The sequence below is a fragment of the Lathyrus oleraceus genome, chromosome 7 (genome assembly GCF_024323335.1).
Source record: "Lathyrus oleraceus cultivar Zhongwan6 chromosome 7, CAAS_Psat_ZW6_1.0, whole genome shotgun sequence".
NCBI classification, from domain to species: domain Eukaryota; kingdom Viridiplantae; phylum Streptophyta; class Magnoliopsida; order Fabales; family Fabaceae; genus Lathyrus; species Lathyrus oleraceus.
Window position 1 is genome coordinate 188,581,414 of NC_066585.1, and position 21,652 is coordinate 188,603,065.

The following is a 21,652-nucleotide window of genomic DNA, read 5'->3' on the forward strand; positions in this document are numbered from 1 at the left end:
ACTACATCCACTAAGGCGCCTCAGATTGACCTTGTGGCGGGCGCCATGGCCTTGTGGCGGGCGCCACAAGAGGAAAAGTTTTCCCTCCCATTTTCAAGTTGAAGGGCATCCTTGTCATTTCCATCTTTTTACTTGCTTATAAATAGAAACTCGAAATCACTTGTTTAGGCATCCAAACTTAGAACAGAGGCAAACTCAGAGCAACTTTGTTTCACTTAGGCATATATTCAGTATTTTAAAGTGGTAATCGCTTCGCATTGGAGTGTTACCACAATTGTGTAATCGAGTCTGTGATCGAGTCTGTAATCGAGTTTGGAGCACTTTGGAAGGAAGTTAATCCTGCCGCCATTTTCATTTCCGCTTTTCAATTTACTCAACCCTCCGATTGGAGCAGATTTTTATTACTTCGCCTTTACTTTATTTATTTTGCGCACTCGCTTTACTTTATTTATTTCCCGCACTCGCTTTACTTTATTTATTTCCTGCACTCGCTTTACTTTATTTATTTCTCGCATTCGCTTTACTTTATTTATTTCCCGCACTCGCTTTACTTTTATTTATTTCCCGCACTCGCACTACTTTTATTTACTTTCCGCACTCGCACTACTTTTATTTAAATTAATGCACTTTTACTTTACCATGTCTAACTAAATCTATAAGGTTAGAATGTAAGGATCGTAATTGAACCGATAATCCGTACAATTGTTCGTAGAAACACTTAAGGGCTATTTTAACTTTCAATTTAAGTTTTTCCGCACTTAATTTCCGTTGGGTAAGATCGAAAGCCGTCCAACGTCTATTTAAACTTAATTGTTTTTAACTACTTCAAAAACAGCGAAAGCGCTTTGTTTAGTTCATTAGGAGTTTTTAACTTAAGAAGAAAAGAGATTTTAAAACTATTTTCGGACGCGTTTATAAGTTTAGAGTCTGGTTCGTGAGAACCTTTTTTGGTTAAGAAATTCAGGTTATAATACTTTTCAACTTAGTCAAGATACTATATTTTTTAAAAATAGGTTTACTACTCTAACGCAATGCGCGCCTTTTTATAAGTGACAATAAGAGGGTTTGATTAGGGAGTACAACTCGGTTCTAAATACGCGAAAGTGACAGTTCCTGTTAAATTAGTTCTTTTCAAAGTAGGAAACACTGTCCATAAGTAGCTCTATTAGCAAGTACTTGGATTATTAATTGATTATGTGAATTACATTCGACCCTGTCTTTATTAATTGAACTTTATTCAATACTTTACTTTTCATTGCACACTCTAAAAACACCTATTTTGATTGCCTTTGATAAACACCATAACAACAGATAACGATAGATTGACACTTGGTCTCTGTGAATTCGACAATCTTTTATATTACTCTGACGCGTTCGTACACTTGCGAAAAACACGCATCAGCAAGATTATTATATGTGGTGATGTTGATGCAATTGGTGATTTTAAGTTACAATTAGCCAAACAATTTGAGATGGAAGACTTAAGCATTCTTCGCTACTTTTTCAGAATTGAAGTTGCCTATTTTTCTATAGGTTAATTTCTTTCTCAATCCGAGTACATTGTCATCATTCTTGAACAAACGTGATTTTTTTATACTAAAGTAGTCGATAGTCCTTTTTAATTGAATATGACATATACTCCCTCTAATGGTGTTTCTCTACCAAATCATATTATCTATCCTACTTTGGTCGACAACCTAGTGTGTCTTACTATTGACAAAATGAATATTGCTTATGGTGTTCATGTTGCTAGTATGTTTGTTGTCTCTCCTAATTCAATATATTGGACAATTTTTGCATCCATTGTTGCTTTCGGAGAATCAGTTTAAGAATCTTCTTTTTTTCTTTTTTCCTTATCGTCTTCGTTGAAATTACAAGCTTCTTTTTCCCTTATCGTCTTCTGATCACACATATTTTAAGTCTACCATACTATTTTATACAAGAGTCTCTCTTATTTCTTAGAAGAGAAAGAAACAAGGTTTTGTCTTCTGCTCTTCTACACAAGATATGTCACATTATCAAATATTTTGTTTTGTTTGATTATCAAATATCTTATTTTGAAATTTAAGATGTTGTATCTTTTGAACACATAAAATTTGACATGGTATACGAATGAATTTTGACATCATATTTCAAGAAAGTTAATAATAATAAAAATAAAAAATCAAAATTCGTACAAATATATGATATTGATGTAAAATTTTGTATAAATACTTAAGTATCCATATTATTTATTATTTAGTTTATTAACTTTCACATGCAGTTCCAACAGAATTCTGTTATACATACTTGTTGTATCCATTTATAAACTAGACAAAATTACATTCAATCTAATAATTCTTCAAAACAGTTATTATGGGATGAAGAGAACAAGGAGCAAAACAACAATGGCAAATCATGAGTTTGATTCTTACACTGATATTCGACATTCGCCTCCATAAACTATTGTTGGTTTCGACAATCGGTGACCAACAGATCCAATCACTTAGTTTACTGTGCGACTGCTTTAGTCTGTCGTAGCTGAATCTGTTTCAGTTTCCAGCTCAATTCTTGATTCATTGGAAGATCACATATATCGATGAATTATAGTTGCTAAAAAGAATAAACAAGTTTGACAGAAGCTGAAATTTCAAAAAGAAGAAAAATGCATAACTAGAATACCAAACATCTGCATGTATTTAATGTATACAACACGGTACGATTACCGATTTATAAGTTAGTAGCTGAGTTACTGAACTCAATAAGTACTTCCACAAATGATCGAGTTCATGGCAGATTTGGTAATGTTCAGAAGATGCAAGATGCCAAGGTACAATCACTTCCTTCCCGGCTTCTTTCCTTTCCTTTTATCTCTCTTACATATTTGCTTTGGCCGTGACTTGTGTTTCGCAACCTTTTTAAATGGCTTCTTGTTATTTATAGGTACCGATTTCGATTTCTTTTTATCAGCTACAACAGGATGGGGGGACAATGCCGGCGCTGCCTCCTTCCTTTCGGTAGGGGAACTTTCTTCTTCGGGGTTGATCTCTTTTGTTACGACAGTGACTTTCAAATCATCGTTTTCGTATGTCTTTGTTGCTTTCACCAAGAAAAGATAAATTCAATCATTAAATGAGTCATACACCAAAAGCAGAAAGGAAATCACATATCATCGACAAAAATTACACACTCATATGTAAAGGAGCCTCAACCAGGTTTATATTAAACTATTAAGCTAAGTAAGTCCTAGCAAAACATCAAATATTTATATAAGCACAAGACAAAAACATATGAAAATTCTGAAGGATGCTCCATAAATGCATGCAATTCTGAAGAAGGAACTGAATAATATTCTAATGCAGTGCCTTTTACTTCTAACAAATATGAACCCGCACATGCAAATTGACACCAGCTAAGGCTTTGTTTGGGAGTTTGGAATAAGGTTGTCAAGATCATGGAGGGAATAGTAAGAACATAACTAAGATCGGAAAGGGTAACAAGATCGTAAAACATATTGTAACAAAAATCATAAAATACTACTAAAATGAAAAATAATACTATCTATTTGAAGTTCTTTTACATGATATTTTGATAGGCAAGTGTATTCGTGGCAAAATGGCCTTCGCTAAACCGTAATTGTTGTGCCTCGGCATCTTGTCGTTTTTTTTAACTTGTAATGGTGGTGACCGGAAAACAGTCTGCCGTGGCTGGAACTGGCCAAGATCGCACATAATTAATGGTTTTTTTACAATTTTTTACAATTTGCCTACAACAATATCGGTTTGCATGGACCTATTTGAATTTATCTAGATTTAACTGACATAATCATAAGTTGTTTTCAGCTTATTACTGTAAGCTCACAAAGATAACTTATAAAAACAGTTTATAGATAATAGATTATATGAATACAACTTATACATAATCAATTGAACACAAGTATAAGAAAAGTGCTTAATTAAGATGTCTATCCAAACAAGACCCATACCAACAAAGGGGTAAATTTGAACCAAAAATAAAGTTTACCAGCAATAGATTGAGATTCAACTTGTTCAGTAACATCATCTTCGTTCGGATCAATTTCACCAGTTTCAGCGTCAGCATTTGGTGGAACAATTCCATAAGTAAGGTCTCTTTCCAACTTTCTCTACAAAATCATACTTAACAAATAAGCTATAAAAAAATTGAATTTTGTAATAGCATATGAAATTATCAACAAAAAAAAAGTTACCTTTAAGCGACCCTCGTTGCGTTTTCTCCTTCGAGCTTCTTCTTGTTGCTTATTGGCTTCCTTTCTTCTCTTCTTCTTGCGTTTGTGAAAGCCAGTAACGTAGTCTTTGAGATCTTTCTCGTCGAAAGAGATGCCCAAAGATTTGTTCCTTAAAGCCTTCTTCTTGACATGGATAGTTTGGCGCTGCGTTATTGTTGATTCTTCCATGAATCCTCTCTCTCTCTCTGAAACAAGCTTCAGGGTTTAGCCGCAATCAAGGACAACCTAGGATGGATCAAAAACGGAAGTGGGTCGGGTACAGAAAACCCTTGTATCACATAATATCCGTTTATTGCTACCAAAATATAAAATCGTTTTTTTTTATTTACATTTTTTTAAACATTATTTAGATGTATCTTTTTGCCAAGGCAAATAGAAGGACTTATTAAGTGGAATACCCGCCGGCATTCACACAAATTTAATAAAAATGAAAAAAGAAAAAGAAAAAATTATTTAATCAATATTATTTTTAAAAGAAAAATATAATTTTATTTATATTTGTAGCATTTTTCAAATATATCAATATTTGGATCAATCATATATTTTTATGTAAATATTGATTTTATATTTTCATTATTTATAAACTCTTTATACAATCATTTAATTTTATAAATATCAACTAATAATAAATATTATTTTAATTATATAAATAAATATTAGTAACATAAATAAACACATTTTGCCCGGGTTTGAATTTATACATTATTTTAAATATATTTATTCTATTTTCTTTAATTATACAAAAAAATGTAAATATACATGTGTTCATACGAGTACTAGTATCTTATGCGCATTTGTGATTTTTTTTTTAAAATAACCATATTTTTAAAAAAAATACGAAAATAACCAACTTTTCAATTTTTTTCTCCAAAATAATCATGTTTGGGGGAGGACGCGCCAGGAGAATTGGCGCACATACAGTTGGCGCCTATGTGTTTTTTTTTAAAAGAAAATTTAATTTTGCAAAGTGAAACATGTTACGATTGCACCACAGACCCTTCATGTTAATTTGTTTCATCATATATTTAATGAGCCATTGTTCTTAGATCATAAGAAAAAGACACTAAATTTTTATTTTAAATTTTAATATCTTAAATATATGAATTATATTCTTCAATATTTATATAATTTATTTATAATCAATATAAAACTATCCAACACCTTTCGACCGAGTATGTATAGCTGATAAAACGGGTTATTCTATATTAAATACACCAAAAATGAATTATTCGATATTAAATACATCAAAAATAAATTATTCGATATTAAATACACCAATTCAAACTATCTTGGATTTTATAGGGTTGTTTACATTGTATTATGCGTTTAAAAATTATTACCCCTCTTTAAATTTTTTGAATTATTCAACCTTAAATATATTATTTTTTATATTAATTTTTACACAAAAATTCAAATAAAACTTCATAATATTTATTATAAATACAATTAAAAAATTATATTATTTTAAATATAATATATTTTTAAATATTATATTACTTTTTATAAATAATATAATATATTAATACATGTCTAAGTTATATAAAATAATACTTAAATATTTAATATATAAAAAATTAATAAAATATAAATACATTATAAAATAAAACACAAAATAATTGAATATTAATTTGAATATATTAATATATAATATTTTTAAAAATTAAAGAATAGAGATAAAATTTAATAAAATGAAAAAAGAATAATATATTTTTTAAAAATAAAACATTATAATAAATCAGATTTATTTTAATAATAAAATAAATACTATCAATTATTTTTTAAAAATCGTGCATAACTTAAATGAGATACTTTCTTCGTCCTAAATAATAATTTCTTTATGATATTTCACACAAATTTAGATTATAATTAATTTTATAAATAAATAAATTATATATCATTTATTAATGATATGAAAAGATGATGAAATAAAAGAATAATATAAATAGTAGATAGTATGATAAGAAAAACTTATTAATATTTAATTTATATTGCAAAACAACTTAAAATATGAAACAAAATATTTTACAAAATAGGAGTAACATATAATTTAAAATGGAAATAGCAATTTGTATGAGATAGTATTGGAATATTGGAAGTTAATAAAAATAATTACTTGTTGTTTGTGTTGTTTCAGAATTTCATGCACGTGGTCCAACTAAATTTAATTAATTTATTAATCTATTGTAATTTATACACGGTATATTAAATATATGATGAAACAAATTAACATGAAGGGTCTGTGGTGCAATGGTAACGTGTTTCACTATTGATCCAAAGATTGTGTGTTTGATTCTTGTTGGCTGCAAAATTAAATTTTCTTTTCAAAAGAAACACATAGGCGTCAGCTGTATTGGCTCCTCCTCTTGGAGCGCCATGCAGGCGCCTCTTCACGAGACTCAAACATGGTTATTTTAAGCACGACTTCTGGTTTTGATACTCATGCATTCGCACGAGATCTTATGCGCATTCGTTTCTAAAATACAATAAGAATAAAAAAATAGAAAGACAAAATTATTTAACTAAAAAAGTATATTATTTTTAAAAGAAAAATATACTTTTATTTATATTTAAAGCATAAATATAGTTTTCTCATATATACAAATATTTAAATCAACCGTATATTTTTTCGTATGTAAATATTAATTGAGAAAAATGAATATGCACTGACAGTGTAAAATATTTTTACACTGTCAACCAATGAGACTCGTGTATCCCGCCACATCACACTTTTATTTTTAAAATACTGTTATGATTTGCCAATATAAAATATTTTGATTGGATGCTAGTGTAATACTTCTTTACACCGACAGTGCACTACCTTTAACCTCATATTAATTTTGATTTGGATCAACGGTATGCATAAAGACAGATTGGATGCTAGTGTAATACTTTTTTACACCGACAGTACACTACCTTTAACCTCATATTAATTTTGATTTGGATCAACGGTATGCATAAAGACAGATTTATTCAATTATTACATAAATTGCATAAATTTCAATAAATGACATTTTTTTTACCGTAAAATACCAATTAGACATATTTATTCAATTATTATTTTAATTATTATTTTAATTATAATTCAATATAATTATTTTAAAAATAACATTATCAATTTTTATATTTAAATATTTTAAAAAGTTAATATGTATAAAAATTTAATATATTATTTATAAATAAGAATTGATAATAAAATTTTAATTGAATATATTAAATTGCATGTTACAATAATGTTAATCAGTAAAAATATATTAAATTTATAATTCAATATCTTCAATAAAATTAATAGTATTCAAAAAGTTAATATAATTCAATAAAATAACATTATTTTTATGTAATTTAATGTATTCAATAATAAATTTATTTAATATATTCAGTAAAGTTAATATATTCAAAAAGTATTACATATTTTTAATCACATATTACAATTTTTATACATATTTTTAAAAATATATATTCAATAAATTTATTGAATTTATTTTATTTCTTAACATTTTAAAAATATAATTATTATATTAATATTTTTATATTTAATTTTTCATATTTTAAAATAAATTAATAGTATTAGTAATAAATGACGACGTAATAAAAATTTAAAATGTAATAATATTTATTAAGATTTTGAAAGTGAAAAAAAAACATTTTATAAATATAGCTTTCATTTGAAAAGTTGAATACAATATAAATTATTATTTTAAAAATAACATTAACAATTATTTATTTGAGAGAAATAAATAAATGCAACTATTGGATTTTTTAAAATTTGTTGTTTATTAGTATTTTAATTTATAATAAAATGAGTTTTAAAAATTTTAATATTTTAAAAAAAATAATATTAAATCCTTTTTAATGATTTTCCATTCCCCTTTTAAATTGGATCAATATCTGGTTGCTAGTTGACAATGCTATATTTTTATTGAGTGTTGCACCATTGAAACTCTATTGGTATGCTGCAAATAACAGGTATGATATGTATTGACATGTGTCCTCTGTTGGAACAAGTAACCACAAATTGGTGAAATAAATGTGGAGTAATTTTGGATGTGAAAAGTGAAAAACACTACGCCAAAAACTGGAATAGACAGCGCCCCTTAGAGGGCGCTTTATTACAAAAGCGCACTCTAAAGTGAAGAGAAAAAATAAGGAGCATACTAAAGTGCGCTTTTGTAACAAAACGCACTCTAAAGTGAAGCGAAAAAATAATGAAGAAATGGAGGGACACCAATAGAGGACGCTTTATTGAAAGCGCCCTCTAAGGGTAACTGTCATACCCCGATTTTGGTCCTGAATTTTTTATTTTTGTTTGGCACTTGGCCTAAAGTTCATTTGCATACATTCATTCCCAACTCCATATTTTTGTTACACATTGATCATTGTCTATGCCTTTTTGATCATGGTGCTTTTGACTATAAAATGGATTTTAATCATTTGACTTTTGAATTTTTCAATTTTTGATTTTAATTTCAAATTAAGTTTAATTCCCAAATTTCAATTTAATTTTAATTGTTATTTTTACTAATGATTCAAAACTCTAATTGATTTTTATTTTCAAATAGATGTTAGAATTGATGTCAAAAGTAATTTTAACAAATTATTGGATTAATTTGATTTTAATTGGGTTTTCTACTGATTTTTATTATTATTGATATTTAAATTAGTTTTGGATTATTTCTAAAAAATCCATTTTATATCCATAGTTCATCCCAAATCAAAATAGCGCATACACACATTTCATAACATTCGGTAATATTAAACTTTCAAACATTTCCAAACTCTATTTTCCCAACACCCAACGCATCGCATCCGTAACGGTCTTCTTATTTCCCCAACTTGAGAAGTCATAACACAATTCTCCTTCACATTTCTTCCTGATGTCGTAGTACTGCAGTTTTCAACATATCAATTCCTTTAAAATATAACTAGAAATTTATTTAAAATAAAATGAGTTTTGTTCAGTTACGATTACTTACATTAATTGCCAGCAATGGCTAAGATATTAGTGACTATCGGTTGACATTGTAATAAGGTTGTTTCGCAACTTTCTCCACCTTTGCTCACTACAATTCAAACATATACTATAACAAATTAATATCATTGAAAATATATTAATTCAGTAGTAAAGTTATTTGTAATTTCAAAAGACAATTTCATATGTAACACTTTGTACTAAATAGTATATTTCATAAAGATAGAGAAATTATTTCTTCAAATTCCACTATGCTACTTGACAATTCTAGTAAAATGGATTGTGATTAGAGTGTAAGGGATTTTGTACCACAATTTTTTGCGGCACCTACACGAAATAGGATCAACTTGATGATATCTGCTTGATCTTCCTTTGTGATCAGTTTGTTATCAACTGCAAACTAAGTACATACTGGGTACTGAATTTCCGGGTTGGTCAATCCATTACCAATGGCAAAATCCTATAATTTCAACAAAATCAAAAGAATCAAAACATAAAAAATTACAACATATATTAAAGGTTGCATTAAGATCTTTCATTTGGGAGAGAATCACTGTCAAATGCAACATTAGGATATTGTAAGACCTTGAAGTTTATAATAATTCCTTCTTTGTTTTTGTTTCCGTTGTGAACCCGGGATGCGAGAGCTGGAATATAGTGTCCGGCATATGATTCTCCGGTAATGCAAAAGTCATTCTTAATCAATTGAGGGTGTTACTTAAAAAAAATGCCTGTAATGATTTTAAAAGAAAAACTCAAGTTAATGTCATATGACTTATACACATTATGTGATTCATACCTTGATCACTTTCTGTAATGCTTATAGGAAAAATGATATTTTTTATACCTGTAGCTAAAACCGTGTCCCAGCCATAACCTCAAACGCGATACTTCCAAGACCTGCATAACCCAAACCATAACAGTCATTAAGCTACCCTGCATATTTGAAATACCATGTTCACTCAACCGATGTTGATAATCACCAAGCTTTGCAAATAACCGAAGTTTTAATTTTCACCAAGTTTTCACTGCAGTAAAAAACAAGGTAATTAGCAAGGCTGTAAAAATTCAAAAATATCCCAAAAGAGTTAAGACAAAGATGGAGCGAGAAAGGGTAGGTTCACGTTACCGTTCCAGACCAAACATCAATAGAGCAATCAAAATTCTGAGCACCCTAAGGGGGATTTCGCAGAGACCCCTTTTGATCTCCTTGGGCCAATCTGAAACCCTAGCTGTTGAATATAAAAGGTGAGAGTGGAAACGATTGAGGGGGAGAAAAACAAAAAACCTAAAATCTGGGCGGCCACGAAACAACCCTAATTTCCTAAACAAAACCTGATTTTGGTGACGGCGTGAAAGAATCTAGCGAGGAGAGGAGGATATAAGCTCACCATCGCCGCCGAATCACCGCCGAAGGTGAGTCTTCTTACTGGATCTTCTTTTGAAACCATGGTTTTCGCGTTTAGAGTGAGATTGGGAGTGGCGTACCGTGAGGTTGGCGCAAGCCGATTGAGGGTTAACGAGAGATTGAGAGTTTGAAAGATGTCGAGAGTGAGAACCCTTTTGCGTGAGTAAGATGAATGAGTTTCTGGTTTCTCAGATCCAGAAATATTGCTATTGTTTTTTTATTATTATTAATATATGTTTTCTTCTGGGTTGAATTTTTATATACTATATAAATATCTCACGTTAACATTACTTTTATATTTGTGTTACTGTTATTTGGTTTTTATGTACTGCATATATGATATTGTTGATTCTAATTTTATATTTATGTTCCTTTCGATTAGTTCTAGATTCATATAGATGGGTTACTGTAATTTTAATTTTTTTGTTTGTTTAATTTATATGTATATTACTGATAGTTCTAATTTATATAAATATTATCTTTTTGTTTAGTTTTCATATACATCCATCTATATATATATATATATTTTTAAATGTATATACCTTTTGTTTTTTCTTTTTTTTTTCATACAGACGTATACTCCTCTCATAACATTCATATATATATATATATATATAATATAATATGTTAGTTTTTAGATTTTATATATTACTGTATTTTCAATATATATAAAGTTAGTCTTAAATATGATATATATTATTATACTTTCTAGTTTAGAGTTTATGTATATATACTTGCTATTCGCTTCTATGTAAATATATTTACGTTTCAGGTTTTATAATATATTCTAGTTTTTATTTATTTCTTTTATTTTTATTTATTTTAATATTAATTAGAATTAATTTTGGATTGGATAATTTTTTATTTATTCACTCGCCCCATATTTATACGAACTTTCCTTATTTTAATTTTATCTTTTGTAGTTACTTAATTATTTAGCTGATTAGTTGATAAATTTTAATTACTTAATTACTTATTTTTTTAGTTACTAAGTAAGCTATTTGGCTATTTGTTTAGTCATTTGATTAGACAATCTCTTCAATATTCTTATCACGTATGTAGATTATCATATTAATATCTCACATAATTTCGATTCAATTTTACTAACATTTCATTCGATTTCGAAATCATTTTTAACTTTCCGTAATTTCAAAATTCATTTCACAATAAATACAATTGATTTTAAATCACTTTCAAAACCAAATCAAACTCAATATCCAAACTTTTTTTCTTAAATAGTTCGAATGGAAAAGGACCATTGGAATCTTGCATTCCGGTGGGAATCCTCGAATAATTAGTCCTGAACCACGCGTTTTGGATTAACCGTTCATTCTTTTCTTTCACTCTTAAAACACTTTAATTAGCATGGACAAAATAAAGGCCGTTGGGATCAAGCATTCTGGCGTAACCCTTTGAACATTTGATTCTCATCAAGTGTTCGTTGCCCATTAAATAATTTTCTTAAATAGTTCGAATGAAAAAGGACCATTGGAATCTAGCATTCCAGTGGAACCCTGAAATTTTGATCTTAGGGCTTATGCCTCATTCTTAAATATCCGTATTTCAAACTCAAAAACATATACTTAATTCCTATCTTAAATTCTTTCAATAAAGATGGAAATGGAACATGGTGTATACCATGCACTCTTGAGGCTAGGATTCGAGATGTATATCTCGCTCATCCAAGTTCTCGCCATCACTCAAAATACATCAAACCAATCAAATTCCTTTTCTCGCCGTTGTGCGACTAATCAAAAAAACCTTTTCATAAACGGAAGGTATCTTGTCTTAAGTGATACAAAACAATGTTTCGGCCACAATTGTTGAGTCGAGATAAGTGACGCTTATCCGAATGTAGATCTATAAATCCGTTCGATGTGTGGTATGCGTCCACTCCTCATCTGTTTTGGGTAAAACGATGTTTTTGTCGATTAATACAATATAGCTTTCGCTAAAATCGACCAACAAACAAACATTTTTCTACCCAGAACTACGTAAGCCTTGATTTCTCTTTTGAGATACGTAGGAGCAGGATTTATAAATCTTGTCAGGCCCACTAATAAAAAACTTAGGTTTAGTCCTTCGTCAAAAATCCAAAAACATTTCTTCTCTCTTCTATTCTTTCTCTCCCTCATTATAACTTAAGAAGACTAACATAAGCTAACATTCAAAACGAAACTAACTAAACGGTTCCCGTTGAGTACAACGGACGTGAGGGGTGCTAATACCTTCCCCTTGCGTAACCGACTCCCGAACCCTGATATTGGTTGCGACGACCATATCTTATCCTTTCTTTTATGGGTTTTATCGATATTTCCCCTTTCCTTTTTAGGAATAAATAAAGTTCGGTGGCGACTCTGTTCAGTCCATCATTGCGAGCGTGCGATTGCGCTTCGCTTTGTAGTCGTATCCCCATTTTTCGAGGTGCGACAGATGGCGACTCTGCTGGGGAATCGAACATCCCTAAGTGAGTCAACCCTAGTTCAGTTAAGTTTTCGTATGTGTGTTAGCTTTATTTGTTTATTTTTCTTCCTTTGTTATATGCTTTCTTTATCCCTGTTTTATCGCATTTTTATATCTGTATATATCTATGTGTGGGCGTTGGGATTTTGATATCATGAATAAAGCTCTACACCCGAGCTTTGGAAAAAGAAGAGAGAACACATAAGTTAGAATTGGAAGTTGTGTAGTGTTAGTCCCCAAGGGCCACTCCTTGCGTGCCTAGCATGAAGACTCCCCTAGAGTAGACCTGTTTGTAGATCTCGTTATAATACAGCTAGCCTGTTGCATAACGTTGATTCATGAAGGGTCCATGACTCTAGGACCCCCTCTTAGAACCAGTTTCTGCTTTGGTGGTTGCGTAATGATGGACTCCAAGGGCCTCTCCTTTTTGCACCCAATATGAAAACCTCGCTCAGAAGAGACCTTTCGTCACTCTTGTCATAAAGCGGCTAGCCTGTTGCATGATGTTGATACGATTATGGTCCATGACTCTGGGAACCCTAACAAAAATGTAGAAACTATCCCGTGAGTGGGTTTATGGGTAGAAATCCTAGAATTATCTATTAAGAAGCCTACCTAGTAAGATGTTCTGAGTTACTCACATTATCCCAGATCCTAACTACCTGGATTGCATTTTTTTTGCATACCAAAACATAAAAAAATACATTGCATCCATTCATATACCATCGCATCTGCATTCGTTATCATGCATTGCATATCATTTTCCAAAAATACAAAAAAAAATCATCCATCCTTTGTCCATGAAAAGCAAAGTGATTCCTGACACGTGTTTAGAACGAAGAACCATGTCTAAGGAAAGTTCAAGAAGCATTGGAGGAGGAAGGCTCAAGTACATATATCTTGATTTCCGGGCCAAGTAATGTGAAAGGGAAAGGACCCCTGAAACCCCTCAAGTTTTTGTACCACAAGGAAGAGGTCAAGGATGTGGCTAGTGAGATATCATGATTTCCTGGTAAGAGCATTGGGATATCGCCTTGGATTTCCAATCCTCGTGACATATAGCCAACTTCTACAACCTCTAATTCAAAACTCGTTGGTGATTCCCAAGTCTCTTAAGCCGGATCCACAATCTTACCCACCCGGGTATGACCCAAATGTGCAATGTGGATATCATGTTGGATCAGAAGGGCACTCAACTGAAAGACTGCAACGCTTTCAAAGCCAAAGTACAACAATTAATAGACAACGGGTACATAGCCTTTCAAGAAGGAAGCTTGGTGGTAACGCTAACCTATCAGCCGAATAAGGGTGAAGATCTCGAGGGGTGTCCCCCGAAGTTAACGGATCAAGTTTGAAGAAGTCATTCCCTGAAGATGGCAATCATTTGGTTGTTTCAGCATCTCTTTTGGAGTTTCCTCGCATGTTGATTGTTAATTGCTTTTAAGCATTGTTGTTTTCTTTGAATGGTAGGATTAATGAAATGTTTATGCATCTTTTGAATTAATCCATTCGTATTCACTCGTTTTTCATTCATGTTAAAAACAAAAATACTCCTCTCATTCACTTTTGTTTATCAAATCGTTGTGCTAACAAATATTGGAAGGAGGATGATGAAAACGAAACACCTGAAATTGTTGTGGTATGCTTTTGAGTAAAACCTTGTCCATGATGTAAGGCATTGTTTCAAATCCCCAAACACTGAAGAGATAAGGAGTTAATCCCTAGTCAACCACTTTGAGCCTAGAAGTTGGTGTTTATTTCGGATCTAAAACCCTTAATCTTAACCTGGGGCAGGGTAGTTGTGTTCAAATATTTTGATCATGTATTCGATCTTTCAAAAATCGTCCATATGAACACCCTCCAATTAGGTTCAACCACGTGTTATCCTTCGCACACATGTTGAAGTGTTGAAGAAGTTAAGAAAAGCTAAAATTAGTGTTGGTTGATCCTTATCCACCAATAATGTGGCAGTCAATACCTTTAAAAAATAAAAAATAAAAGTCCGCTAAGTCAAACACCACAAAAATGACTTAGGCAAGAGTCAGGGCATCCCGATGGACCGAAAGCTTCAAAGAAGCGGTCCAGGCAAAATAAGGGACAAAGAAAAACAAAAAGAGGTCACCAAAACCCTCAACAAAACAAAAAAATAAGGTGACTGCCATTTCAAGAAAAATTCGTCTTGAATCCTCATCACACCTTCGAACCCTCTTGGAAGTCGAATGCGTGTATTGAATTAACTGAACGTAGGAACTGGAGATCATCAAGAAGAAGGGGTGGGTAAAAATAAATTTTGAGCCTTATATCCTTTTGTTTCAAGAAACCGCGAACCAGACCACGTTATAACCCTTAAAAGACCTAATTGAGGCAGGGTTTATTTTGAAAGCGTACTATAACAAGGTTGTGTTAACCTGACTCCAAACGATTTTTGTTAATCATTTGATGGCACCAATTTGCATACTGTGAATGACTTGATCACCATTGTGTTCTTATCAACGACTCGTTCACTGCATTTCACCCGTTCATATCAATAAATTTTGATTTCAAATTTTTGCATAAACATTGAATTAAAATTACCATTTTTGAATGAACAATCTTATTTGCGAGTCAACACTTAGCATCAAAGAAATCCAAATACAATTGAGGAACTTGATGGAGTGAAAGAAGTCTAGGCTGGGGCAAATCACTTTGAGCATCAGTTAATTCGAGCTAATCACCCTAAGGGTCATCTAGCCAAGAGTAATCTGCTTCAAGAATCGGACTGGGGCAAGCCACCTCAGAGCTCAATAAGTCCAACTATCCAAAGGACAGTCAACCAAGAGTCTGCCATTCCAACATTTGGTTAGTCAAGTGCGGACCATTGCAAGATTCAAACACTTGGGGCAAGCCCTTTCGAGGTAGTCTCATGGAAAGTTGTTTCCAAATCCACTTTCAAGGTGAACATTTCCAAAGACCCAACAAACTGGGGCAAGATGAGCCACAGAGGGGCATAACCTCTTTCTTCGTGCTTTCAAATTGCTCAAACAAATTCTGCCATACATCAACAACTATTGAGTTTAAGACGAGTGCCCGAAAACTATGCTAGCACGATTCGTTGATCCTTAAAAAGGATCTCATTGGCTAAGTTGTGGCTATCAAGCTGGATAGAATTCTCCTTTGACAACATCTATCACAAATATTTGGTTGAGTTCTCGGTGTTGAGGAATCATGAGCTTCCATAAAAAGCCTTTACAAACTCCCAGTCTGCCCAGTGTCAGCATTCTCATAATCATGATCATTCATATATCATGCATAAAAGGAAATTCAAATCATGCATAGCCGAAATGTACTTCGTGCTCATTTTGCATTGACCTAGGTCTTGTTGTCGATCCTATGATCCTTTGACCTTTGATTCCAGCTTGTCTTTGGTAACCCTAAACCAACATCCGGTTTTCCCGGTCATTTTCAAGTCCAATTGTTGTTGGCAAAATCCGTTAAAGGGTGGTTGTAGTCCATTGCTTACGGTCAGAGTCCAATTGTTGCTATTCCGGGGTCCGGTCAGACTTGAACCTGCTCTGAAGATTCTTTGTTCAATCCTATTCAGGTCTTGTATGAACCTGTCATTGAACCCTTTTATTCCGGGGTCCGGTCATGCTTGAACCTACTCTGAAGATTCTTTGTTCAATCCTATTCAGGTCTTGTATGAACCTGTCATTGAACCTTTTTATTCCGGGGTCCGGTCATGCTTGAACCTACTCTGAAGATTCTTTGTTCAATCCTATTCAGGTCTTGTATGAACCTGTCATTGAACCTTTTTATTCCGGGGTCCGGTCATGCTTGAACCTACTCTGAAGATTCTTTGTTCAATCCTATTCAGGTCATGTATGAACCTGTCATTGAACCTTTTTATTCCGGGGTCCGTTCATGCTTGAACCTACTCTGAAGATTCTTTGTTCAATCCTATTCAGGTCATGTACGAACCTGTCATTGAACCTTTTTATTCCGGGGTCCGTTCATGCTTGAACCTACTCTGAAGATTCTTTGTTCAATACCCATTCAGGTCATGTATGAACCTGTTTGTCGAACCCCTATTCCGGTATCAGGTCATACATGAACCTGTTCTGAAGAGTTTTCTCCTTGATTATCCCCCAGCATTGTCAGGTCATACATGAACCTGTTGTAGCATCTTTTCCTTTATTCGGGTTTAGTAAGTCATGTGTGAACTTACTACCGAAACCTCTTGTATCCCAAGTGTCGTTTATCAAATCTCACTTTGAATACTCCCCAGTGTGTGCCTGATTCTCCAGTAGGACTGTCTCTCCAGCAAGTTGTTCCTTACCATTTGTCTGTCTTCCTGTGGACCATCAGCATTCCCCACAGTTTGGTCTGTCTAGTAGCGTCTCCTGTTAAGGGTCCACCATATCCCTAGCAGATAAAAAATAATTTACAAAAAAAAAGAATCATGCATCCACGCATATCATATCATGCATATCATATCATATCACACCATGTCATAGGGATTCAGGATCAAAATCCGGGTCTTTTTAGTATTTAACCATCTCCCACTATGATCATATGAAGAACGTCCTGCTTCATATTCTCTAGTAGAAGACGCTTAAATAGGGGCAACTGTCATACCCCGATTTTGGTCCTGAATTTTTTATTTTTGTTTGGCACTTGGCCTAAAGTTCATTTGCATACATTCATTCCCAACTCCATATTTTTGTTACACATTGATCATTGTCTATGCCTTTTTGATCATGGTGCTTTTGACTATAAAATGGATTTTAATCATTTGACTTTTGAATTTTTCAATTTTTGATTTTAATTTCAAATTAAGTTTAATTCCCAAATTTCAATTTAATTTTAATTGTTATTTTTACTAATGATTCAAAACTCTAATTGATTTTTATTTTCAAATAGATGTTAGAATTGATGTCAAAAGTAATTTTAACAAATTATTGGATTAATTTGATTTTAATTGGGTTTTCTACTGATTTTTATTATTATTGATATTTAAATTAGTTTTGGATTATTTCTAAAAAATCCATTTTATATCCATAGTTCATCCCAAATCAAAATAGCGCATACACACATTTCATAACATTCGGTAATATTAAACTTTCAAACATTTCCAAACTCTATTTTCCCAACACCCAACGCATCGCATCCGTAACGGTCTTCTTATTTCCCCAACTTGAGAAGTCATAACACAATTCTCCTTCACATTTCTTCCTGATGTCGTAGTACTGCAGTTTTCAACATATCAATTCCTTTAAAATATAACTAGAAATTTATTTAAAATAAAATGAGTTTTGTTCAGTTACGATTACTTACATTAATTGCCAGCAATGGCTAAGATATTAGTGACTATCGGTTGACATTGTAATAAGGTTGTTTCGCAACTTTCTCCACCTTTGCTCACTACAATTCAAACATATACTATAACAAATTAATATCATTGAAAATATATTAATTCAGTAGTAAAGTTATTTGTAATTTCAAAAGACAATTTCATATGTAACACTTTGTACTAAATAGTATATTTCATAAAGATAGAGAAATTATTTCTTCAAATTCCACTATGCTACTTGACAATTCTAGTAAAATGGATTGTGATTAGAGTGTAAGGGATTTTGTACCACAATTTTTTGCGGCACCTACACGAAATAGGATCAACTTGATGATATCTGCTTGATCTTCCTTTGTGATCAGTTTGTTATCAACTGCAAACTAAGTACATACTGGGTACTGAATTTCCGGGTTGGTCAATCCATTACCAATGGCAAAATCCTATAATTTCAACAAAATCAAAAGAATCAAAACATAAAAAATTACAACATATATTAAAGGTTGCATTAAGATCTTTCATTTGGGAGAGAATCACTGTCAAATGCAACATTAGGATATTGTAAGACCTTGAAGTTTATAATAATTCCTTCTTTGTTTTTGTTTCCGTTGTGAACCCGGGATGCGAGAGCTGGAATATAGTGTCCGGCATATGATTCTCCGGTAATGCAAAAGTCATTCTTAATCAATTGAGGGTGTTACTTAAAAAAAATGCCTGTAATGATTTTAAAAGAAAAACTCAAGTTAATGTCATATGACTTATACACATTATGTGATTCATACCTTGATCACTTTCTGTAATGCTTATAGGAAAAATGATATTTTTTATACCTGTAGCTAAAACCGTGTCCCAGCCATAACCTCAAACGCGATACTTCCAAGACCTGCATAACCCAAACCATAACAGTCATTAAGCTACCCTGCATATTTGAAATACCATGTTCACTCAACCGATGTTGATAATCACCAAGCTTTGCAAATAACCGAAGTTTTAATTTTCACCAAGTTTTCACTGCAGTAAAAAACAAGGTAATTAGCAAGGCTGTAAAAATTCAAAAATATCCCAAAAGAGTTAAGACAAAGATGGAGCGAGAAAGGGTAGGTTCACGTTACCGTTCCAGACCAAACATCAATAGAGCAATCAAAATTCTGAGCACCCTAAGGGGGATTTCGCAGAGACCCCTTTTGATCTCCTTGGGCCAATCTGAAACCCTAGCTGTTGAATATAAAAGGTGAGAGTGGAAACGATTGAGGGGGAGAAAAACAAAAAACCTAAAATCTGGGCGGCCACGAAACAACCCTAATTTCCTAAACAAAACCTGATTTTGGTGACGGCGTGAAAGAATCTAGCGAGGAGAGGAGGATATAAGCTCACCATCGCCGCCGAATCACCGCCGAAGGTGAGTCTTCTTACTGGATCTTCTTTTGAAACCATGGTTTTCGCGTTTAGAGTGAGATTGGGAGTGGCGTACCGTGAGGTTGGCGCAAGCCGATTGAGGGTTAACGAGAGATTGAGAGTTTGAAAGATGTCGAGAGTGAGAACCCTTTTGCGTGAGTAAGATGAATGAGTTTCTGGTTTCTCAGATCCAGAAATATTGCTATTGTTTTTTTTATTATTATTAATATATGTTTTCTTCTGGGTTGAATTTTTATATACTATATAAATATCTCACGTTAACATTACTTTTATATTTGTGTTACTGTTATTTGGTTTTTATGTACTGCATATATGATATTGTTGATTCTAATTTTATATTTATGTTCCTTTCGATTAGTTCTAGATTCATATAGATGGGTTACTGTAATTTTAATTTTTTTGTTTGTTTAATTTATATGTATATTACTGATAGTTCTAATTTATATAAATATTATCTTTTTGTTTAGTTTTCATATACATCCATCTATATATATATATATATTTTTAAATGTATATACCTTTTGTTTTTTCTTTTTTTTTTCATACAGACGTATACTCCTCTCATAACATTCATATATATATATATATATATATAATATAATATGTTAGTTTTTAGATTTTATATATTACTGTATTTTCAATATATATAAAGTTAGTCTTAAATATGATATATATTATTATACTTTCTAGTTTAGAGTTTATGTATATATACTTGCTATTCGCTTCTATGTAAATATATTTACGTTTCAGGTTTTATAATATATTCTAGTTTTTATTTATTTCTTTTATTTTTATTTATTTTAATATTAATTAGAATTAATTTTGGATTGGATAATTTTTTATTTATTCACTCGCCCCATATTTATACGAACTTTCCTTATTTTAATTTTATCTTTTGTAGTTACTTAATTATTTAGCTGATTAGTTGATAAATTTTAATTACTTAATTACTTATTTTTTTAGTTACTAAGTAAGCTATTTGGCTATTTGTTTAGTCATTTGATTAGACAATCTCTTCAATATTCTTATCACGTATGTAGATTATCATATTAATATCTCACATAATTTCGATTCAATTTTACTAACATTTCATTCGATTTCGAAATCATTTTTAACTTTCCGTAATTTCAAAATTCATTTCACAATAAATACAATTGATTTTAAATCACTTTCAAAACCAAATCAAACTCAATATCCAAACTTTTTTTCTTAAATAGTTCGAATGGAAAAGGACCATTGGAATCTTGCATTCCGGTGGGAATCCTCGAATAATTAGTCCTGAACCACGCGTTTTGGATTAACCGTTCATTCTTTTCTTTCACTCTTAAAACACTTTAATTAGCATGGACAAAATAAAGGCCGTTGGGATCAAGCATTCTGGCGTAACCCTTTGAACATTTGATTCTCATCAAGTGTTCGTTGCCCATTAAATAATTTTCTTAAATAGTTCGAATGAAAAAGGACCATTGGAATCTAGCATTCCAGTGGAACCCTGAAATTTTGATCTTAGGGCTTATGCCTCATTCTTAAATATCCGTATTTCAAACTCAAAAACATATACTTAATTCCTATCTTAAATTCTTTCAATAAAGATGGAAATGGAACATGGTGTATACCATGCACTCTTGAGGCTAGGATTCGAGATGTATATCTCGCTCATCCAAGTTCTCGCCATCACTCAAAATACATCAAACCAATCAAATTCCTTTTCTCGCCGTTGTGCGACTAATCAAAAAAACCTTTTCATAAACGGAAGGTATCTTGTCTTAAGTGATACAAAACAATGTTTCGGCCACAATTGTTGAGTCGAGATAAGTGACGCTTATC

The 21,652-nt window shown here is 31.8% G+C and overlaps 1 protein-coding gene and 1 long non-coding RNA gene across 25 annotated transcripts; both read right to left on the reverse strand.

Moving 5' to 3' along the window:
* Positions 1-2,573: 2,573 nt before the first annotated feature.
* On the reverse strand, positions 2,574-4,533 carry LOC127100505 (ribosomal RNA-processing protein 17). The gene is made up of 3 exons (XM_051037719.1): positions 4,208-4,533; positions 4,003-4,123; positions 2,574-3,078 (listed from the first exon to the last, which is right to left on the reverse strand). The coding sequence occupies exons 1-3, from the start codon at positions 4,412-4,414 to the stop codon at positions 2,816-2,818; spliced, it is 591 nt and encodes a 196-aa protein (XP_050893676.1). The 5' UTR covers positions 4,415-4,533; the 3' UTR covers positions 2,574-2,815.
* A 4,378-nt stretch (positions 4,534-8,911) lies between these two features.
* LOC127100506 (uncharacterized) lies at positions 8,912-20,041 on the reverse strand. Of its 24 annotated transcripts, none has more exons than XR_007794450.1 (8): positions 19,784-20,040; positions 19,522-19,620; positions 10,196-10,240; positions 10,060-10,112; positions 9,798-9,943; positions 9,522-9,672; positions 9,217-9,303; positions 8,912-9,128 (listed from the first exon to the last, which is right to left on the reverse strand). It is a non-coding gene; the product is annotated as an uncharacterized LOC127100506 (long non-coding RNA). The 24 variants fall into 24 exon arrangements; XR_007794448.1 differs by having other exon boundaries at positions 19,728-20,040; XR_007794449.1 differs by lacking the exons at positions 9,798-9,943; positions 10,060-10,112; positions 10,196-10,240 and adding exons at positions 18,978-19,123; positions 19,240-19,292; positions 19,376-19,420 and having other exon boundaries at positions 19,728-20,040.
* Between the last annotated feature and the right edge of the window lie 1,611 nt (positions 20,042-21,652).

Coding starts and splice junctions, on each gene's coding strand:
- LOC127100505 (XM_051037719.1), bottom strand. CDS start 4,414: ATGGAAGAATCAACAATAACGCAGCGCCAAACTATCCATGTCAAGAAG. Junction 4,124..4,207: donor GCAACGAGGGTCGCTTAAAG/GTAACTTTTTTT, acceptor ATGATTTTGTAG/AGAAAGTTGGAAAGAGACCT. Junction 3,079..4,002: donor TGAATCTCAATCTATTGCTG/GTAAACTTTATT, acceptor TCTTGGTGAAAG/CAACAAAGACATACGAAAAC.